Source organism: Agelaius tricolor, unplaced genomic scaffold, assembly GCF_023055355.1.
Source record: "Agelaius tricolor isolate 1412-34295 unplaced genomic scaffold, bAgeTri1.0.p SCAF_6, whole genome shotgun sequence".
Taxonomy (NCBI): domain Eukaryota; kingdom Metazoa; phylum Chordata; class Aves; order Passeriformes; family Icteridae; genus Agelaius; species Agelaius tricolor.
The window spans coordinates 5,370,742-5,393,580 of record NW_027269266.1 but is presented as its reverse complement, the minus strand read 5'-3'; the positions used below and the strand labels follow the sequence as shown (position 1 = coordinate 5,393,580).

Below are 22,839 nucleotides of genomic sequence, written 5' to 3'. Positions count from 1 at the left end.
AATCGCTTGTCAGAAAAGGAGCCACCAATTTCCACTGGTAATGGTATAAAATGATGGCATGGACCTGTCCTTCTAGTCTGAAAAAAAAGAGATTTAAAAGTGCATCAGAGACTGGTACAGAGCCCTGAGCTGCAGCGATGCAGGCTGCAAAACATTGATCAAAAACTCTGCATTTCCCCAAGTAAGCAAACAGTGGAAATGGACCTTGGGTACCGGTAACATTACTTTTAAAATGATGACATTATCATGTTTATCATGTGACCCCTCTACATCACAGAAGACAGAGTGAATTTTTACAGTATTTTTAAATGGAACTTTTGTTACTGGAGTAATATTTTGTCTCCTAAAGAGACAATGAGAGGCGATAGCACTCAGGTGATAAATGCAACCACTTAAAAGCAATTTTCTCTTACTCATGTAATTTTCTTTCACTCCGTAGATCTTTCTCAGTCAGCTCTGACCTCAGCCCTGTATAAGGCATGAGGTAAGGCACTGGATTTACCAGGGTTTCATTAGTATTTTTCTACAGCAGAGACATAAAAAATAAAAATCAAAATATATGAATGCTGTAAAGAAAGCTAGTCAGAATTGCAGCTAGCCAAAGATCAGCAATTCAAAATATGGGGGGAAAATGCAGGTTGAAGAGAAATAGCTTGATAAGCACTGAGATGTTTAAGAATGAAGTGGGAAGGATGAGCCTGGGTTGAGTGTGGTTCTTCTGAGCAGCTCTGCCAATCTACAGGAAAGGATGTTTGTGATGAAACCTGAGCATTTTCCATCCAGCTGACCTTGTCTGACTTTCAAACACTAATAAAAATATGGCACCGTGATGAGATGCCTGCAGAGAGCAATCTGGGATTATTAGTACATAAAATGAGATACAGAAATGATCTCCTACCACCAGAGACAGCAGAAGGGCCTCGTTACCATGAGACTTCACTGGCTGCTGGGTCACACTTCTAATTGGGCAAGAGATTGATTCTTGGGCTTGTGCTCTAAAATAATAATAATACAACAGCCTGTGCTACTTGGTTTCAAACCAAACCAGAGTGACTCACTATTCTCTGTTTTCTTTTTGAAAACTAAGTCCTTGAGCAAATCTTGCTTCTACTCATGTCAGGAGGTCCTGGAGGCTTGTGTGTAGGTTCTCAGGGGTATTGAGACACTGTCACCCTGGTTTTTTTTAAGTTTTTCAAAGCCTTCTGATGTTTAAATTCTCGTAACGAACTTTCTCACACACTTTGCCTGAATACCTTATTGTTTTGCATTCTTTTATGGAAGATGAGAAATTTGATGGACTGTTGGTTTGTCCAGTGTCATTGGAGAGGTGGCACTTTCACCCTCCAATCCACTGTCACTTTTGGAAATCCATAAATGTTGGAGTCAGAAATTAAAAGCTCTCTTTTTATGACTTAGAAAATCCAGTGTCTGTGTCTTTCTGTTTCGTGTCCTAGAGTGACAAGACAACTTTCTAAACAGCCTCTCCCCACACAGACTGTGTCATCATCAGTTAAAATTAACAAGGCCTACATTTATTTGTGCCATTATTTCCATTTCTTTTCATCAGTGATGTGATCACTTTTACACACCACCCCATCACAATTAGCCTGGTTTTTGGGTATGGTTTGAAAGTGGTGGTAAAATACTCTCTTTTTCAGAGGACAAAAGCACCACTCTAGCTCTGCATTTCTGCCCCAAAATAGAGATGTAGAAACCTGAAGTACCCACAGAAGAGGAAATACTTGCATTTGAGAAGGGGTATAAAATATAACATATATAACAGATATAACATATAACATCTGCCCTCAGGTGTCTGCATAAAGGTCCCTTCATTCCTTTTATCTCCTTCTCATGTGTGACACAGGAAAGCAACTTTTTCTATTCCAGTCTTATCTCCTCAAATTTCTAGTGGAGCATTCAGTAAATGTCAGGGTAAGGGGTGAAGAGGCATCAGGGCTGGAGTGACACAGCCTGGGCTATCAGCCAAGTATTTTACACCTTTGCCACCAAGAGATTTTCTCAGTGGTCACTGTGCCAAGGAAAATTCTGGCTGTAGCATCCATTTTCCACCCAGAGGTCCTCTCTTGCTTTCCAAAATATCCCCTTACCCTTGTTCTCCATATGTTTTGAGCTCCATAGGGGTTCAGGACGCCCATTTTGGGATAAGAGGGCATTTTTGCTAAATTTGGCTAGTGATTACCTGAGGAGGGGTCACAGCACCAAGCAGCAAGGACAGCAGGGAGCCCCAGGACGTGGTGGGGTGCACAAGAGGTGTGGCATGGATTGCTACACAATTCTCAGAGGTGGGGCACTGTACAGTGCTCAGTGGCTGGCACAGTCCCTGTATAGCCCTCACCATGTGACCTGAGCCCAGGACCAATTAAACCCCACAACTGGAGGAAATGGCCAAAATCTTGCAGGTTTGGGTCCTCAAAACTGACTTTTTTTCGCATGTCCACAGACAAATCAAGTCTGCTTTTTGTAGGCTCATACTCTTTGTGCTGTGTAATCAAACAGCCCAGTGTTTAATGGGCTGGAAGTTTATCACCCAACCACAGCAAGGAATAATCCAGGCTCACCCTGCAGGGTGGCTCTGCAGTCCCACAGCACTGGAGCACAAACAGCTCCCTGGGGAAACCTGTGTTTCTTGTCTGTATCCCAGTGGAAACTCCATCCAGGACCTTGAACATCAGGGCAAAAATGCCAGCAAAAATTCCTGATTCCCACTATGAAAATCCACCTACAATTTTATTCCTGGGAAGGTGATTCATGGAAGCAGCAACTGTACAGGCTGTGGTTAGTCAGTGCTATGCACCATCATTTTATAAATTCCCTTTCATCCACCTTTGTTTCCTTTTTCTGTCAAAATTCTGTACTAACTCAACCTTACTGAGCATGAAAGAGGAGGACTACCCATGGCAAGGAGCTGATTTTTGGTGCTGATTTTTGGTGCTGGAGCCACCCAGCAGTGACTGTGCTTTGGGCTGACCACAGCCTGGGATCCAGAGGGGGTTCAGTCATCCTGAGGCATGAAAACATTTCCATCTGCAGACATGTTTCTCACCAGTAAAGAACATTTTATTCACTATTTAGACTCTAATAGGAACCCTGCCTCCCTTTCAGAGGGTGCTGTCTCAGAAAATCACAATGGGAGAGTTTGCTTCAAACCTTTTTTGCCCTTTTTTTCCTTTTTTGATGAGCCATAAGCTATTGACCTTTTCTGTAACATAAGGAGGTTGGTTTCTGGGCTTTTCTCTGCTAAAGTGCTAACATTTGTGTCTAACTATTAATTACCCAAGTTTTTTGCTTTTTTTTTTTAGGTCATTACTCTAATTCTTAATATCAAATCCTCCCCTCAGGGGACCATTCCTTATTATTATCACTATACATGGTTTCCAAGGTGTCCACCCACATCACAACTGATTCTGGAAGAAAGAAATGTGTGGTAGGAATTGCTTTGCCTACACAAGAAAGGAACATTTCCCATTAATTAAAAAAAAAAAAAAAAATGCTGTGCAGTGACCTGCATGGGTGAGCAAGTAGCAAATCCCCTGGGGAAATGATGTGGTGTTGAGCTGCTGAAGTGGATTTCCTCCCACCAGCACAGCCAAGAGTCCTTCCTGAGCTGCCTTCCAGGCTGAGCTGCTTTCAACCTGCCACAGCTTGGAGCTGAGTGATGCTCAAATAGCAGCTTTGCTTAATGAAATGCTGGCTCTTTCTTTTCAAAGAGGCCCAAAATGTGTTCATAGGCAGAAAGCTGCTGTGTGATTTAACCACTATTCCAGTGATTTACAGAGTGTTTAATTCAGAAGATTAGAAAAAGCAAGAAGCCAAACAGCTCCACCAGGGCTTGAGCCAAATGCCAGCAAACTCAGATGAAAAATTCCTGTCCACATCAGAGGATGAAAGGTCAAGCTCCACCATCAAGCTACCAAATGCAACCATTCCAAGTTTTCTGTAGTCAAAATGCAACTGAAAAAGCATCTGACATCATGAGGATGTTCTTATTTATAGTCTGGCATAAAAGCCACCACACTGTGCAGAAGTGCCCTAATTAACTGTATAAACTACCTCAAAATGTGATAAAATCTATAGGATGAGAATTGTTAGAGAAGGAGGAGAGAGGAGTAGAAATAGCAGGTTCTTCATGAACTACAGAATATATTTTTTTACTTATTCCACAAATTTCACATGTTCATTTGGTTTTACATACCTTTTCATAAAGATTTTATTTCAACCTCTACAGATCATTCTTGGGGGAAAACATTCATCTGCTCTAAGTAAAATTTAATTAGCTGAAAACGGGTTTTATTAAATTCTGTACTTTTTCCTCTTAAAATAAAATGTGGGCACTAGTGCAAGTTTATAAATGTTAGAGTGAAATTGTGCAGCAGTCTGTACAACAATTACCACATTTTGCACCCATTGGTCAGCTACAATTTCTCTTCTTGCTTTGCAGATGGGGACACTGAGGCACAGGGTTTTTTAGTGCTACAGAATAACAGGCCAGATGGAAATAAAATAGAGCAGACTTGATCAATGGGCAGGTTTCTGAAGTAAATTCAGTTCCCTGAAGTTCTTTTATCTATGATTTTAAATAATGAATCACAATTTCTTTTTACTGTGAATGTGGAAATGGGAACATGTGTAAGGGTAAACTTCTTGTCTTTTGAAATATACAATAGGATACATACAAAACTGATTAAGTGTTCTCTAATTAACTTTAAAGCCCATTTCTTTCCTGCCAGTGGCTGGTGAAAAAAATAATAAAAAAAAGAAGGCAGGAAGAACAGTGGGAGCTCTGCGCAGAGATCTATAGACAGCACTTTGAAAATTTACTCACAGTGAAGCACTGGCTCAGTTCCTCTCCCTGTTATCACTTCTGTGGATCTCCAGCACGTTTTGTGCACTCACTCCACTCCTGGGACTTCTCTTGAAGTTACTGGGGCTCAGCATGGGGCACTTGTGCAGGATTTTCCAGACCTGTAAAAGCCCTGGCAGTGCAGGCAGGAGGAGCTGAGCTCAGCTCCAAGAGCACTCCTGTTTGTTCTTGCCATGTTCCTCTGAGTCCAACACATAAATCCAGTGAGAAACATGGATTCTGCTTAGGAGTAACTCAACTCCCTCTTTCTCAAATGCATAATCAGTGAGGAGTGGGAAAAACTGCTGATTTTCTCCCTGATCCTGGTAAAAACATTTGGAAGCTCCCACTGACAAGTGCCAGCTGGATGTGCTAAGAGCTCCTACAAGGGGGTCAGCCCCAATCCCTGACACAGGCCTGTGTCCACAGGGAAATGGTTCATGCAGAACTGGGTGGGTGCTGGGAGGTCTGAAAAAAACATGTTTTATGCTGGCCTTTATTTGGTGGAATGCAAATACAACTGTAAAAAAGTGTAACGTTTCTGCTGGCCACAGCAAGAGATTAAATACAGAAGTACCCCCTTGGATATCCTATCCAAAATTAGCTCTTGCTTAGGACCTGCAATGCCAGATCACACCAGTGGTCCAGCAGCATGCACTGGTGGGAAAACACCTTAACACTGGTGAGGGAAATCCTGCAAGTGGATTAGGGAAACACCCTGCTCAGGCCCAGCCTGACCATAAAAACTCTGAAGTAATAAAGTTGTTTTTTTTCTTTTATTTGAGTGAAGGATGTGAATGACTAAGATAATTCATATTGGAGGTACAAAAGAATAGAATAGTTTTCAGTGCCTAGCTTTCCTAAGTAGGTTGTTGCCTGTATGGCTAGATTTTTTTTATTTTCCAAAATTAGGAAAGAGAATATTAGTAATAAATAAAAATAATATTGGCAAATAACTAATATTTTAAAATTAATAATAATAACTTTAATAAATAAAATAACTTTTATTAATAAAATATAAATAACTTTAATTAATATAATATAAATAATTCTAATTAATATAATATAAATAACTCTAATTAATGAAATTAATATTATTAACTAATTAAAAATAATATTAGTAAATAACTATATGTGGAGCTGGAGTTCCACATTTCCCCAGCACCTTGCAGGAGAGCTCCTTGTTCCATATCTAGCCCTGCATCTGCATCTCAGTAACTATAAATTACAAGTGCTTGGCAACTGCAATGCTGCAAGTGCAGCTGTGGGGTTACGAGAAGAGCCTTGCAAAAACATTTCTAACGGAGGCAGCTGGAAGCCGCTCTCAGGAGCTGTGTCCGAAAAGCAGCGGAGGGGAGCAGGAGGGGCAGGACGGAGATGCTCAGCCCAGGAACACAGGGATGGTTCCACTAGGTGGCACCCGGAGCCAGCAGCGCGATTTTGGGAGAGCAGCAGGAGCAGAGCCGGGGACGTGAGGAAAGAGGAATGGAACACAAACCCTGCTCACATCACCCAAAGAGGAATGGAACACGAACCCTGCTCACATCACCCAGGAAAACGGGAACTGCCACAAGCCACTGAAAGCAGAAGGCAAATGAGCCAAAGTGTGAAAAATGTGTTTGTGATTCGTGTCAACTGGCAATGGAATGAGCGAATGCTTGTGTCTGCTGTGTCAAAAATAGAGACAAAGAAAGGTTTTGAAACTTTCTGACCAAATAGCCAAATTGTCACAGACATATTTTCTGAAAGATCATTTTGCCAGGATCTTTTCTCCTGAGAAGCTGAGAAACTTCAGCTTCCCCAGGTTTTGCTGCTTTGGAATGTGATTTGGAGAATTGTTTACCCAGCGTGTGAAATGGTTTTTACTTGATGAGACCAATGACAGGCACCTGTGTCAAGGCTGTGAGCAGTCACAAGATTTTTTTATCATTCCTTTCCTTTCCTTTTCTAGCCTTCTGATGAAATCCTTTCTTCCATTCTTTTAGTGTAGTTCTACTATATTGTCTTTTAATATAATATATATCATAAAATAATAAATCAGCCTTCTGAAACATGGAGTCAAGATTCTCATCTCTTCCCTCTTCCTGCGAACACCACCACACCAAATAAAGCATTAAAATAAAAGAAGTGCAGTGGAGTGAAAGAGATGAGGTAGCAAGGTGACTGGTGCTTGGAATAAAATAGAGGAGGTTTTGGTAAAGCTAAGAGATATCACAACAAAGCAACTAAATGCTTATGTATAATAAAAAGCTTGATGCACTTGACCAAATCATGCTGCAAACACCAGTGTAAGGCCTCCCTCCAGATGACCACAAGCAGGACAGGAAGCCAACAGCCACCTGGAAAGATTATGAAATTTGCTGATGCCAGCTTATTGATATTTGCTGATTTGGACTGACCAAGCACATTGGGAAATGCTTTGTAGGATAAAACCAGTATATATACTTTGCCTAACTTGTAAGTGGTGTGTGCCCTGAGTGGGGCAGTGACTCCCAGGCCACCCAGCACCACTTGCTTGCTTTCTTTACAAGAAAAGATAGGGAAATAAAATTCAGATCGACTGTTGAAAATTTTAGATCAAAAGCAGTGGTGGGTTTTACCCCCAATTTACCAAGAGGCTGTGAGAAAGCTGAAAGAACAGAAGGGAGGTACTAAATCCGTGTGATCTCTCTCTGCTACCTCGGGCTTGTTTTAATTTTTAAATCAGATCCTTTGAGTCTGTGTCAGTGGCATCTGTTAGTTGTCCTATACAGAGCCAGTGTGAGGAGTTTACTTTGGCAACAGCTCTTGTGGAAAAATGCTGCAGTGCTGTGTAAAATACCATTTGGGAACATAGGTACTGAGGACATTCCCAAATTGGTTTGTCAAACTTATTGAGAGCTCAGAATGAAATCTGGAAAACATTGGTATGAGCTCTTTTTGACTTCAGGCACAGCCTGAATCTGGAGAGCATGCAGAACGTGGCAAAAATAATTAGAAAATTCCCTTTAAAAACCAATTTATGCTGGCAGATTAATGGCATGTTATTTAAAAAGTGATGCCAGAGATTAGGTTAATTGGCTTCCTTATTAGTTAGCCTCAGCAGGGGAGTAGCAAGGGCATGAGGGGGTGCAAATTCTAAATTGCCAGGCCTTCCACATCATAGCTGAGGATGGGGAACAGGACAGAGAGAGGGAAAGGGGCACTGTCACAGCCTGTTTCCAGGACACTGTGCAGGGGACTGAGGTTGCTCCCCAGCAGTCACTGCCTCGGCCGCTGAGCTGGAGAGATGCCAAGGGCCACGGGCACACACCAACAGGGTGAAAGCTGGGCCTGCTTGCAGAGGAGGAAAAACTGAAAACACTTTGTGAAAATGGCAAAGGGGTCGCTGCTCAGTGCTGAATTTTGTCACTCCTGTTATTGACAGGTGGAGGACAAGGATGGCTGCTTGTGGATGGCAAATTCATCATCACCAAAGAAGCTGGAATGTCAAACTGAACTGAACCTTGTGCTGTGCCCTGCCCTCAACAACCTTCATCCACAGATATCCATCAGGGCAATATTCCTGTGTGAAATGTTAAATAGGTGATGAAGAGGTTTTTATCCCTTCATCCAACAGAGGCTCCACTGTCAGCTGATGTATTTCACCACCTGTTGAATCACGTTCACTGGTCACCTCCTAGACCTGAAGTAACTAAGTTTTCTTTCCCTTATTTCAGTGAAGGATGTGAATGACTAAGAAAATTCATATTGGACTCTCTTTGTTCATGCACCACCCTAAAATGTACCCAGAGCTCCACAGGAAGGATGAATGCCCATGTCCCATGGAAAAGGCAGAGTGCTGCTCTTTCCACCACTCACATGCACCATCATCACCTGGAAGGTCAATGAAATATCCACTGCACAATGTAGTTTACAATGCCTAAAAGCCTAAACTCTGAAAACCACACCTTTACCAACAGGAGACTCTGATCCTTCCAGCCCTTCTTCAGCTCATGGCCTCCTGATCCACCACCACCACATCATGCTGTGGGGACACCAATGCCTGATACACCTGTGTGCCCTCTGGTGTGCTCTCACTTTCCAGATTTGCCCTTCATGCTGGAAACTTCTCCTCTGACATATCCAACCCTTCAGTTCCCTGCACCACTGCCCAACCAAACACAGAGAGCAAGGGGAGCCACAGGTGGGTGCACAGCAGAGTTGGAGCTGGGGGGAACAAGGATCTGCTTGTCAAGGACAAAGAAAGATCATGCAGCAGCAGAAAACTTCTTGGACCACTGTATTGCTATTTTTTAGCATTTCTAATGCATGTTATGCATGATACTTCTATTTTTTCCACCTTTGTTTTGTCTGGAATAGAGCTGTGCTGTCAGTCAGGCCTTTTTTGCTCTTAGCCAGGTTTGCTGCAGACACAAAGCTTATGTGCTCCTGCTGTGGCTTCATCCTGTTGCTGAACACTTTCAGCCCACAAGCTACTACTCAGATATATTGGCAGAAAGATGGAGTTTTCAAAAAACTAAACATATTGAGTAAATTCCAAGCAAAAAGCCAGCTCAACCAACCAACCAACCTACCAAGCAACTGGCACAAAACAAAACAAAACAAAACAAACTGAAACAAACCAAAACAAAAACAAAAAAATCACACACATGCACATACAAACCTACCCCCTCCCAAAAAAAGAAAAAAGAAAGCAAAAAACAAAGAGCAGATTGTGGCAGGGAAGAGGCTGAAGGAGTCTGGAGTGTGTTACATGGACACTACAGCTTTAACAGGGTTGGTGGTGAGAAATCTCCTAATTTCCATGTTCCAACCATACTTGGGAACAAACTGCAACTAATAAAAGCTAAAGAATCCTACAATGATTGAATGGTTTGGGTTGGAAGGGATCTTAAAATCATCCAGTTTCAAGCCCCCTGCCCTGGGCAGGGACACTTTCCACCAGACCAGGCTGCTCAAAGCCCCACCCAACCTTACTTTGAACACTCCCAGGGATGGGGCAGCCACGATTCCTTTGGGCCAGGCTGCACAACATTCAGAGGAAAGAAATTATTCCCAATATTCAGTCTAAACCTGCCCTTTTTCAGTTTGAGCCTTGTCCTAACACTCCATGCCCTTATTTTAGTCCCTCTCCAGCTCACTCCAGGCCCCCTTCAGGCACTGAGAGGCTGCAGTGAGATCTCCTCAGAGCCTTCTCCTCTCCAGGGCTCTGGTGAGTGGCCAACCATGGCTCTCAGCCAGACACCACCACATCCATATTCCAGACAAAAACCCTGAAATCTGGAATATGAAATTCATCTAGTCTGGCTCTCTGGGGAAGCTGAGTGCTTCTGTTTCCAGACTTCCTCACCTTTTGCACAGCACACAGCTCAGTGGATGCTGCAGCTGAAAGCCAGGCAATTGCAGAGGGCTGTCACAGGCAGCCATTTGTCACCACACACATTGTTTTGCTGGATTCTTAATGGCTGAGTTTTTAAATGAAGACATTGAAAAATTGCTTACCCATGAGGTATTTTGCTGAGGACATAATATGCTGTATATGAATGCTGATACACCTGCAAAACAAAATTAAGAAAAAGACAAAACAAAACAAAAAAAAGAGATTAGTAACTGCCACCTGTGTTAATAGAGCTCTTTTTTTTTGCAAAAAAAAACCAGTCTAACATTTGTGGCTGAGAAGCTCTCCTAAACACTTCAAAATGTGCAGTAGGAAAGAACAAAGCACGAATGCACTTGGAGCTGTTGTGTTTCCCTCCTGCACTTTGTGATGGTGCTTGGCAGAGCTCACACACCCAGATGCTCGGTGTCGTTGCCATGGCCACCAGGTCTTTGATTAGACTGGGGGCACACAGGATCTGCCAGGGCTAAATTTAGAACAGCCATTAATGAGGACACCTTGGTCAGCTGGAGGCATTCTCCACCATTATAGCCAGACACAAGGCATGGGGTGTTTTGTGGCTTTATTTCTACATAAATAAAGCAGGGAGTGGTGCTGGGTGATATCAGAGAGGGTTGTCAGGGCCCTGCCAGTCAGGAAATAAAACTGTATTCAGTCAAGGCATAAAGTTGACCTCATGTTTGTATGACCTGCTAAGTTGCATCTTCATAACAATCTGTGCTCAGTGGACCTTGAGGAGGAGCTGGGCAGCTTGCACAGCAGCTCATCTCACAGGAGACAGTTTATTACTTATTTTCTAAGTAGTAAATAATAACAGCAGAGTCAATGCCAGTGATTTAAGTGGTGGTGATTTTGCAATGGTGACAGCAGTCCTTTACAGTGATCAGGAGTCAGGACATCAGGGTTTAAATATGAATAATTTTATACAGATTCATACAGGGCATCACTTTTTGAAATTCTGTCCTGTTACTATATGCAACTAAATAAATAAATCTCCTAGAAATCCAAATTTCATTTGGCTTCTACTTAAATCTTTGAACCATTTTTGCTGTCCAGCAGCTCTCAGAAAGTATCCGGTCCCAGAAACAAATGAGAAATTTCTTGAATACTTGCTTCACTAAGCAAGTTTGATCAAAGTTATTTTTTCCTAGGCTACTCTGGTTTTGCACGAGTTTGTTTTTTTGGTTTTTTTTTTTTTTTTTTTTTTTTTAAATTTTTTTTATTCTTATGCCAAAAAACCATGAAATGTCCTGGATGGTGCTGGGAGCCCCAGCAGGGGCCATGCCAAGCACATCATCAGTACCACAAGCAAGCGCCACTCCCTGCCCCTCTGGAGGGCAAACCTGCAGAGTGGTGTCCAGAACAGCCCTGCAGCCTCCGGGCTCTCAGTGAAGAGGCAGATAAACATGAGGCACATCAATAAACACAAGGCACAGCATCCTGCAAATATCAAATCAAACTTCTCCCTTTGAAACCGAGCACTGAATCCTCACACTACTGCATGAGCTCCCTGAAAAACAGGCACAGAGGTGACAGCACTGGATTTCTACCTATGAAATGCAGAAATTGATGCTGATTGATGTGATTTCCTTCTTGCCTGTGCAATTCACTCCCTGCATTGCAAGAGGGCACATCCCTAAATCCTATCTACTTTCAGCATTCAGATCCATAAGGACTCTTCACACAAGGTGATTCTCTGGCGGGTTGGTATCAGGGAAGGTCTTGGGATACAAGTGAATTCCCCACAAGCCAGCATTTATTTTAGGATAAGTGTCCTTTTTAGATCCACCTGTGTCAGATGATGTTAAATAAATTACCATTTTCTCATCCTCACCCAATCATACCAAAGAGCTCTTGAATCTTCTGATGTTGATGCCTGAGACCTGGCTGATGCATGCAGCCTTAGAGTGTATTCCAGCTTTGATGAAGTCCTAAAACTGATACAATTCCTTAAAGAGAAAGCACTGGAAGACTGAGTCTGCCTACAGATCTGAAAAACCTGGTAATACATTGTCATTGAATACTGAGACACTTTGTCTTCCAATATCCTGGCAGTAGGTTGGAGAAAATGATGTAGATATATAAATTCTGATCTGATGCTGGGATGCTTGTTCATGGTTATAAACCATGCTGTGTTGTCAGATAGCAGAGAAACAAGCCCCCCAAAATGAGTATGAACAGATGCCTTCAGCAGAAAATCAAAAAATGTGGCAGGCTGGAGGGAAAGGAAACAGCCAGGGGAGTTTTGAACAGGACACCTGCTGATGTCCTTGCTTGTGGAACAGAGTCCTGCAGCCCTGCTGGAAAGCTCAGAGCTGTCTTAGACACTGAGGGAAAACATTCTCTTTGCTGGGAGAGCTTAGGACTGAGGAAAACAAAAGTTGCAGGACACTCAGAGAGCTCTTTTATTTTCTGAATGTCGTTTGTCATCATCTTGGGTCTTTGGCCAGACTCTAAAATATCTCACATCAGCTGTGCTATAGTATACAGACTTCAAAGGCTTGCAGCTGGCAGAGTTCACTAACAGGAGAAAAAAATTTCTCAGATAAATCCTTACAATGTGTAGGTTTGCTTATGTAGAAAAGATCTACTTGTATGAGCAAAGATTTCAGGATCAGACATTTATTATTAACATTACAATTGTTAAGGTCACAAACACATGCAGCTCAAAAATCCCTCTCAGCCCAACTGTTTCAAACTTATTTGGAAAATACTCTGCCAGCAATGGCACTAAGCAGAGAAGAATCCAAGAGAAAAATCACTTTATGTCTCTCTGAGAAATTAAATGGCAGCTTTCCTCTTAGATATGCAAACTAAATGAAGTTAACTGAACTTTTTGAGAGAATGACTGCTTGCTTAATGTCTTTACTAAGCTGGGGTCAAGATGAATTTGGCTATTCACTTAGCAGTAGGGAAATCCCACAGCAAGGAAAAGTGTAGGGAAGAGATGAGCATCCTTCCCAAATCCAAACTAAGCCTCAGAGAATGGAGAGTACTTAAAAGTCAATATTCACTTCATTAATCCTGTCTGCTGCTGAGGCTTGGCCAACAAAAATAGCTGTATAAACTCCATGTTCCCCTTTTCTATCAAAGGGTGTGGTAAAAGCCATTGACAGATTTGATGCTCTCAGCCCTGATTTTTAGCTGGATTCCAGGAGCCTTGCAGCTCCTCTCAGCAGAGAAGCATATCTGGGGCTAGCAGAGGTTTTGGCAATTGTTGTGCTCTGTAGACTCTGTGTGTAAAACCATCCCACCAACATGAGTCAGAGCAGGTTTGGGAGTGCTCTGAAGGGCTCTGGGTATCACCACAATCAGGTCACAGAAGCTCCCATGCCAGCTGTCACCAACAAGTGCTGTAAAAGTCATTATGACAAAACCATTGGGCCAGAAACACTCTCCTGCTGGGCTTCTCATCCCAGGTCACAGCACAGATCTTGTTTACTTTCAATCTAAATTATGCTCTGCAACATGTGCATGTTTACACTGAAATCATACAGGGACTGAGGGACAGATCTATCTGTTCCACTGAAGTCTTGGAAAGGCAATTATCTCTCTAAAATTCAGAAGAATTCAGGGCTAATTATATGTGACAACACCTTGTTGTGTAGCCACTGACCTCATTTTATGCAACCAACAGAAGAAACCTGGACCTGGTCAGATGAGAGCAGGAATGGAAACACTGCAGCACATGGAGCAGCAGAGAAGGACATGTGCCTCTCTCAGGCCACCAAATTCCAAAGAAATGGGGTAATTGTGGTTCCAACAAGGTACAGAAACAAAATGGAAGAAGCAATTTCTGTGCTCTGTCACTACAGAGCAAAGTGTGGTGAATGGCAGTGTCTCCTTGGAAACACTGGTTTAAATGCTGGGGTCAAGATGAATTTAAGTGCTGTAAGGACACAGGTCCTTGTCCAGCAGGGCTCACTGAAATAGAAACTATCTGTTATTTAAGCATAGAGTAGATTTGGATTCATTTATTCATTGTGACTCTTCATATACTTTAAATCAGAATCCATGGCTCTTGTATTTGCCCCAGAGTAACTGCAGAAATATGTGACATACATCCAAGAAATTTGTGAGATGGGTTTTCAGCACCTTATGGCTGGTATGAAAGATTGCACTACCTGCTGAGGGTTTATCCCAAGCATCAGTAAGAAAGAAAGGGTTTAGTTTACACTTCCATCTCCTGTCTGTGGGTTTCTGTCTCACTTTGTGGGCTGATGCCAGGCCAGCACCAGCAATAATCAGCATTTATAGAAGGCTTTCTGAAATGTTTGCATGGCAAGGTGCTGAATCAATACAAAGAAGAGGCAGCTCATTTCAAGGAGGTTTACAAACAAAGAAAGGGGGGCAAAGCTCTTGGAAGAAGGCTCCCCAAATCAGCCCAATCCACTCATCTTCCAGCAGGCTTTGCTACCCAAAGAGCTGATTTAGGATCTTACCACCCAGTGTATAAAACAGCTCATGGATCTGGGATTAAGCCCAGGGACTGGCTGCCATGAGCTCATTATTGTTACTCACTTGATAAACACAGAAATAAAACATGCTTTGCATCCATTTTCTAAATGGCTCCATTGAGCCCCTGGCCCTTTGTACAGTAGTGTTATTTACATTAAAGAATTGCCCAGAAAACTCACAAAAAAATCCCATAAAACTTAGAGCTCACAAGGGACCAGTACAGGGCAGAACAGAAATGCAAGCTGTTTGCAGCTTGCAAGGCTAAGTACAAAATTTTCAATGTTTAGTGTCTTTCTTTTTCAGGAACCACACATTTAATCCAAAAATCCATCTCAGCCCTCCCAAATAAAACTGAACATACCAAACAGTCATCAGAAAGAAAAATGTACAACAGTTTGCTAGAGCCTGAAAATAGCAAGAATATATTTTAATGTGATTAATCATAAAGCACCCAGGATTTATCTGGGTAAAATCACTCATTTTTTATTCTGTAGCAATAAAGTATATCAACAAATAATAGATCCCCTCAGGATTCTTAACAGACCCTGGTTGTCTCGAGAATCTATCTGCTTTTACACTGTGCAGTAAGACAGTAAAAATATATCACAAGTGGCTGGTGAAACAGGAACTGCCAGATCCATTTAAAGGGTTTCCCACAAAGAGTCTCTAAAAAGACTTTTGCTGGAAATAGATTACACAGCCCATTTTCCTACTTATATGAGCAGACAAATCCCCAAATGCACATATGAATGTCAAGCCAATTGAATAATCCCAAGCATTTGACATAATTACATATTCCACCTTTCAAAATGGTCCTGGCGCCCTTAAACAGTAACTAACAGTGTGATGCAAAATATGCAGGTAAAAGATGATTTGCCATTTGGCCTTTAGAATCTGTGATATTTAACCAGGCTCTGAAGCTGACAGATTAACAAGGAAAAGGAATAAAGCAGAATGCAGGAAGTCTGCTGCTATGCATTGGCAAATAGCTCGTGTATTTTGTACCTTGTTTTCTCACAATGCTCTGAAAGGGAGGGGAAAACAAGTTCAGGAGGAAAATACCAAGCAAGCATTAGCCAGAGGTTGAGTTTCCTTCTCCTGCATGGACACAGCATGTGTGTGAAGGATACCACACTGTCACATGGATTCTTCTACTGTCAGCCACCAATAAGCAAATCTGATGTTCACTTCACAGGGTAACTGTGTTGTTCATCAGATCTGATCTTCCAGGAGAGGAAAGGGTAATTTTCTTGACTAAAAATATCTCGCTGCCATAATCTGTAGTCTGTGGAGGATTAAAGCAGGTCGTTGTACTTGTTTGCAGAATATTCTTTATCTTTTATGAAAGTCAATATTAAAAACTGAATTTTCACTTAATGTGTCAACATCATTTGCCTTGATCAAAATTCTTTATGATACCATTGGTTTCACTGAACCCTTCGGTTCTGTTGAGAAGAAATTCTTTAGTCATGACATGTTGAACTGGCCCTCCAAAAGGATGAAAAATCCATTCCTGCACTTGACCACCAACTTCTGTATAATGTTTTGTTCAATTTTTGTGCTTTTATTCTCCCCTCTGTTTGTGATTTAGAGCACAAGGGGTTACCTCTGGCTGAGGCATGGTTGGTTAATGTTTTTTTCATTTTTCCCCTCTGTGGAGACAGAATGGTCAGCAGTGCTCTCCTCACCCCAACTATTTTTGCAAAGGATTTTATTTTATTGCTAATAGGCACTCCATAGTAACCAGCTTGGAATGAGATTCTCTCAGAAACATCATGCTATCTTTTCTTTTTGTGTCACTGCAATAAAAAAAAAGAAAAAAAACGACCAAAATCCATACTGGTATTTTGTACTCTGCACTCACTGAATCTTGATTGCTTGCAAGAACAAAACAAATCAATAAAGCTGTATAATTTGAGGTGTCTTCAACATTCTCACCTTTCAGATTCATTGTGATACTGACCTATTTTGCTTTCTTCTGAGACAGCATATTCTCTTTTGTCCCTGCATTGAATTATCCCTTTATACTTCATCACTTCGCCAGTAGAGTCTCATGCTGTGTGTCAACCTGCTTGCACAGCCCTCGAAGGAACTCTGCCCATTTCTCTTTGTGCTTCCAATAAATTAGAAACCCCATAATGAAATGCTATCTAGGAGCATTTCCTGAGCATTGCTTCAGCTGGCAGCCAATACCCCACAGCTGTCATCAAACACCTGATTTGGGATGCTCTTGCCTGCTGTGCTGTATGCAGCTGATCAGCCTCACGTGTGATGTGCTCACAGCCACAGAAATGGCTCTCTGGCACTGCTGGGACACTCCAGGACAGTCTGGGGAGCTCAGGGGAGGGCAGAGATGGGGGAAAATGGGTTTGAGCAAGAAAGGTGATGAGAAGGGGTCTCGGAATCAATCAACATACAGAGAATTTGGCAACTGGTTGCCTGTGCTATAATAGTCTCTGTATTCCAGAGGAATTAATTTAACATTTGTGCAAAAGGAGGGGGGAGATATGGACTTGGGGAATGCATGTATTAGAGTTGTTAAGGGAAGTAAAGCTTCTTCTTGCAAAGAGGGGGGAAGAATCCTGACCCAGCAGGGCAGCTGTGCCTGGGTGGGGTGGCACAGCCAGCACTAACCTGCCAGTGCCTCAGAGAGAGCCAGCAGGTCTGTGCTCACCTCAGGCACACCAGTGAGCATCAGAGAGCATCATTCCACTCATTTCCATACAGGAAATCAGCAACTGGGTGTCTCCAGAGTCAGGAAGAAACTTTAGCATTGGATTAGGAAGAAGGCAGTAATACAAGAGGCAGTGGATCACCAGGACATGTCTCTATTTTGCAAATCTTTTCACTGTTTAATCTCTTAAAACTGAAAATTAAATCATTGTCCTTGTTGTTTGAAGGGCAACCAGGGCATCTCTCCAGGCCTGCAGAGTTGTGAATGCCCTGCCCCCCCACACCAGAGAGGCTTCCTTGGAGAACAATCTCACATCAAGGTGACACCAGGGAGGGACAGCACATTCCTGCCATGGGGACTTGCATTTTGGAAGCATTTATAACCAAGCTGAAGCTGATTGTGTGGCAGGGTCATGCACCACAGGCAGCACACGTGGTTAATATGCAAATCTCTGCCACAAACATCCACAGCCTGGGCTGGGATTAGAAACTGACTTTCCAAGCAGCAAACCAAAGGTCTCTGAAACATCAAAGCCAAGGAATTATTCCTTGGCAAATAATCTCATCTCAAGTTTGCAAATCAACCATAAATAAAGAGTGATGGCAGCATCCACCACAGCAATGGATGGACTGCCATGCTGTAAGAGAATGCTGCTCATTCACCTCCCACAGACTGATTATCTATCTCAGTTGTTTCATGGTAATAATTCTTTGTTAAAAGATTAGTTTTCAAATTACACTTTTGAGAGCCTTACACTGCTGCCAGCGCCAAAAGGGAATTTTGAGGCCAGCTTGAGGATTTATGACTTTGTGACAGCAGCAGGGTGGAGTGGATGCTCTTTTGGTTGCAAATGCAGCTCCAGAAGCAAGTTAGGGCACAGGTATTAACAGGCAGCTCGTGTGCCAGCTCTCACCCCTCAGAGAGTGTTAATCCAATCTGCCAACTGCTGCTGCTCTCTAATGCAGCTCTGCCCTGCCAAGCAATTACAAAAGGCTCCTTTTGCTCCAGAGCCACCTGTCCCTCACAGCACTTCACTGGCACCACAAAGCCCTGCAGTCACTGGATTAAAGGACAACAGCGATGGTTTTAACTGGTAAATGAAGTGGGGGCTGCAAAGCACTCTGTGGGGTTTCTGCACCAGCCTTTGTGCACTTGTTGATGCTCAGGTTATTGGGAGGTAGCTGCAGTGAGGTTACAAGGAATTATGAATCAACGTTATCAAAAATGAGCTCATTCTTTCGTTATCTTTTTAAACTTTTATCGACATTCACATCACAGATAAGAACTCCCAGGTTTCCTCTCTCACCCTCTATTCAGAACTCGGAAATGAGAATGAAATTATCTAGTACATAGTGGTGATTCTAACACACCAAACAATATATCTAAGGAACAGAAATAAAAGATAAAGTAACATTATAATGTATTATGAGTACAAAAGTACCCTGAGGCCAAATAAAATATTTAGAAGGACATTGCAATTACCCCAAATGCAGGAAACAAAAAGCACTTTCAGATCCATACAATCACACCCACAGAAACACACAACCATGATTCTTTAGGAATATTTGGGATCACAGTAATCCCTGTATTGGGCCAGACCCAAAGTCCATCCAGCTCCCTTCCCTGGCTCAGTGGCCCAAAGCCAGCTCAGACAGAAAACAAGAGTTATCTGATTTACAGACTTCCTTTCCCAAAGTACCTTCCCAGGCTCTTGCACTTTGCAACCTGGAGTGTCTCTCTTTGCAGCTGTCTGCCTTGAGGGATGTCCCTGCTGCTGACCTCTCCAGACATTCTTTACAAGCATTTCCCCTTTTTGCCCCTACAAACTCATGCAGCAGCTCCCTTTTCCCAGACAATGGTGCCAAAAGCTTGTGTGGGTTATGATTCCTCTCAGCAGCCTTTGATGTTTATTTTAGCCTTAGAATTACACCCTGAATTGTGCATTTTATAGAGGCAGCCTGGGTTAGCTGGTGGAGGTGGGAGTTTCCAGGGTTCACATCCACATTCACTCTCACCTTCATTGTCTTTGGAGCTGTGAGTCTGGGGCTGAAGGACAGCATGAGAAATGAATGCTTAATGCAGCTTTTAATGAAACATTAGATAATGCCTGCTTTCAAACAAACATTTCTTGAGCTGTGTGGACACTGGCTCTGGAAATATTCTAAAAGCCTCTTTTTTGTGAAGTTTACAATGCAAATGGTGAAGCTTTAGAGCAATTATGGAAGAATCAAAAGTGCTGAATGCTTAGTATATCTAATTAATTTCTTCATTTTTAAATAATTCGCTTTAGAGGCAGAAATTTACAACTACAGAACCACAGCATATGTTCCTTCTATTGAAATTTACTCTTAACATGTAAAAATTGCTTTTTCAACTGTAGCAGCTGAGAATGTGAATACTACAAAGAAGTTAGCATTGGCATTGGAATTTTTATAGTTGGTCCTAGGCTCAGGGCACTTTTAGAAGACTCAGAAAAGAATCTGAGACAAGAAATATGAGTCTGTCAAAAAGCATTGGAGAGCAACAGTTTAAAAGCAGTGAAGTGGATGTGAAAGAAATGAAAATACTCAGATGTATGCTGGGAGCCTTGGTCAAAAATCCTCTCCCCCTTCAGTGAGAGATTCATTTTCCAGTTCCATACGAGATCAGAAGACTCAGAGCTGTACCTCAATGTACACACAGATCTAATTCACTGGAAGAGACAATTCTATATTCTGACAGGAAGAAAACAAACTCAAATCACACAGAAGGCAGGAAAGACATTTTCTGTGTTCTCTTTGTGATGCTGTGGGCAACTTCCATGGGGTAAATGGTCTGTGGTGATGAAAAGCATCTTTGGAAAGCAGGGGGAGAGCAAAAGGGAGAGGAGGGGGCACAGAACCTGCCCTGCTCCTTGCCTGCTGCAGAACCCTCCACAGCCCTGCCACCAACAGCATCTCTCCTGCACACAGGAATATGAGGACTCAAGCATTTAAAGACATGACTAGAGCCCTGTGATTCCTCTCCCTTTTCAAGAAAGAGCTTCTTTTGAGCAGAGAATAGAAGAAAGAAGAATAGAAGATTCCATTTTCAAATCTGGGTCATTAGCTGCCCAAGGAGGAACATTAATTATTGGTTTTAACATCAAGCTGGTAAAAGCAGAGTTCTGCAGGCAGTTAAAGAGATAAAAGGCACTTGTTCAGGGTAAACACAGAGAGCCACTCACTCCTTGGATTTGGGACGTAACTCAGCTAAAGAGGAGAACATTTACGTCAGAAGATTTGCATTTCTGAGTACAGGAACTTCATTGGAGTGCCCTGCATAGCAAGAGCTGTTTTTCCAGAAGAGGGCACTAAATATATATATATTTACTATTTCAGTGAGTAAAAATTAAAAAAAAACCAAAAAGGACTGGAATCCAGAGGAATTAGATTATAGACTGCTTCATATGTTTCTGCAGAGACACCAGAATAAAATTCTTTCTAGTTTTGCCTTCTGAAGCTTTTTAAATCTCTCTTGTTTTCTCATTTAGTATGCTGCTCCTAGCATATTTCTTTCCATACTATTTTAAAATAACCACCTATACTCATTACAATCCAGCACAAACCAGGATGTTCATTGTCCCTAAAAACTTAGGAAGCAAATTTATGCTAAAAAGCAGGAACTCATCTCTAATGTAATTCTGAATTCTCTCTATGTTGCAAGGAATCTAATTATTTGTTAGGTTTTTTTTCCAGTAATTTTCATACTGGTATTAATTTCATTCCTCTTAAAGCAAAGTTACCCCATGTTTCACTGAGATAAATTCCCATACACGTGCAAGAAAGAAAACTGTGATTATTCTAATGCTGTCCATCTGATTTTGACTGTCTAGGAGACCTTGTACATTATCTTATGAAGATTTTAATCAAAAACAAATTGAAATATGTTTTTAAGACATTTTATGAATTTTATTAGTACATTAACCTCTACCACTTTGTTCAAGTTAGCTCATCTATACACTTAGAAAAGGAAGCAGAATGAGAAATACAGCCTTATGCAAGCTAAGAAAAATTGTTTATTTCTGTATCATAGTGTTTTGCCTTGAGGCTTTTTTTTCCCCTTCCCTGCTTGATGAAAATCTCATTTACTAAAGAAAATATTTACAGAGGAAGACTGCTGATCGCTGATACTGATACATAGTACACCTATGTACTTTTGTATGACAGGCTAATTATTCCTGAGTTTGGATGCTCCTCTAGTCTCCCCTGGAACTGTGTGTTTACTGATGTGTATCTGTGCCTGTGAATAAATGCAGGATACAGTTTATTGGCCTTTGCTACACAAGCAAGGCTGTCCAACTTAGTCTTAAAAACAATTTTGCACTCAGTCATGTTTGTGCAATTTTTGTTGATGTCTCCCAGCTCAATTCAGGAGGCTTTGGGTTTAGTTCTAATTCAATTTATCTGCATTATTAGGAGAACAGAAAGGGTTTAATCCATTGTTTTTAATAGGAAAGCAGTTAAACCTCAGCAGCTGAAACCAGCAGACTCTATTTTCAATGCTCTGCATTTCAAGTTTTGTTGCAACAATCAGACTAAACAGTCCCTGGAGGGGAGAGAATGGAGACTGAAGTTGGGGTTTGGTGCAGTTTTCCCAAAACCATTGCTATGTAGGGAGCAGGCAGCAGCAGAGCTGGAATGTGGGGATGGAGGACTGCAGGCGGTGCTGAGCTTTGCTTCCCAGCTCAGGCAAACACATCCTGTTGTTGCTTAGGAATGCAGCCAGACCATCATTTCAGAAGCACAGACTTCCCCCTGGAAACATCCCCAAAACCAGGGAGCAATCGAGCCAAAAATCTGGTATCCAGTGTGGTTTTATTGTTGGCCATGGAAAAGCTGCAGACCCTAAGTCACCACAGTGGCTACCAATGACAAATCATGGAATGGGTTGGGTTGGAAGATCATCCAGTTCCAACCTCTCTGCTATGGGCAGCAACACCTTCTATAGACCAGGTTCCTTCAATGTTGAGATGATCCCACTCCAAGAATACCTGCTGAGCATGAGGAGAGGACCCACTCTCTGTATTTTAGGGGTGCAAACATATTTTCCACGGATAACAGACACAACCAGCCACCTCCTTGCTGACACTCAGTGCCTATCCTTTCCATTTTACTAAGAATGGAAAATGAAGTATGCATATTTGGGATGTGTCTTTTCATTCCATTTTCCCCCCCAGTTTCTACTGAGTTACAATGGCAGACCCTTCTATTTTAAATAAGAACCCAAGGCCCCGTGGCTCAAGGATCCTAAGTACCAAAATGTCCCTACAGTATGTTTGTATAAACTCCTAACCCCCTCTAACTTCTTGTTTATTTTTTTTCCTCATTAAATCAAGCTGTTCTAAAGGAGAAGAATTGCTCTCAAAAGCAAAGAACCATTCATGCTACCTAAAGGAGTACAGTTTCTGCTGGAACTTTGTCAGGATTTCAAATGAACCATGAGGGT

General features: G+C 42.0%; 1 protein-coding gene across 4 annotated transcripts in view; it reads right to left on the bottom strand.

The window, feature by feature from the left end:
- DPP6 (dipeptidyl peptidase like 6) overlaps positions 1-22,839 on the bottom strand; it is a 568,804-nt gene that overhangs the window by 111,193 nt on the left and 434,772 nt on the right. For all 4 annotated transcript variants that reach the window (XM_071428575.1, XM_071428576.1, XM_071428573.1 and 1 more), the window contains exon 6: positions 10,346-10,398. In XM_071428575.1, the coding sequence (XP_071284676.1) occupies positions 10,346-10,398 (53 nt within the window). The remainder of the gene's footprint in view (positions 1-10,345; positions 10,399-22,839) is intronic.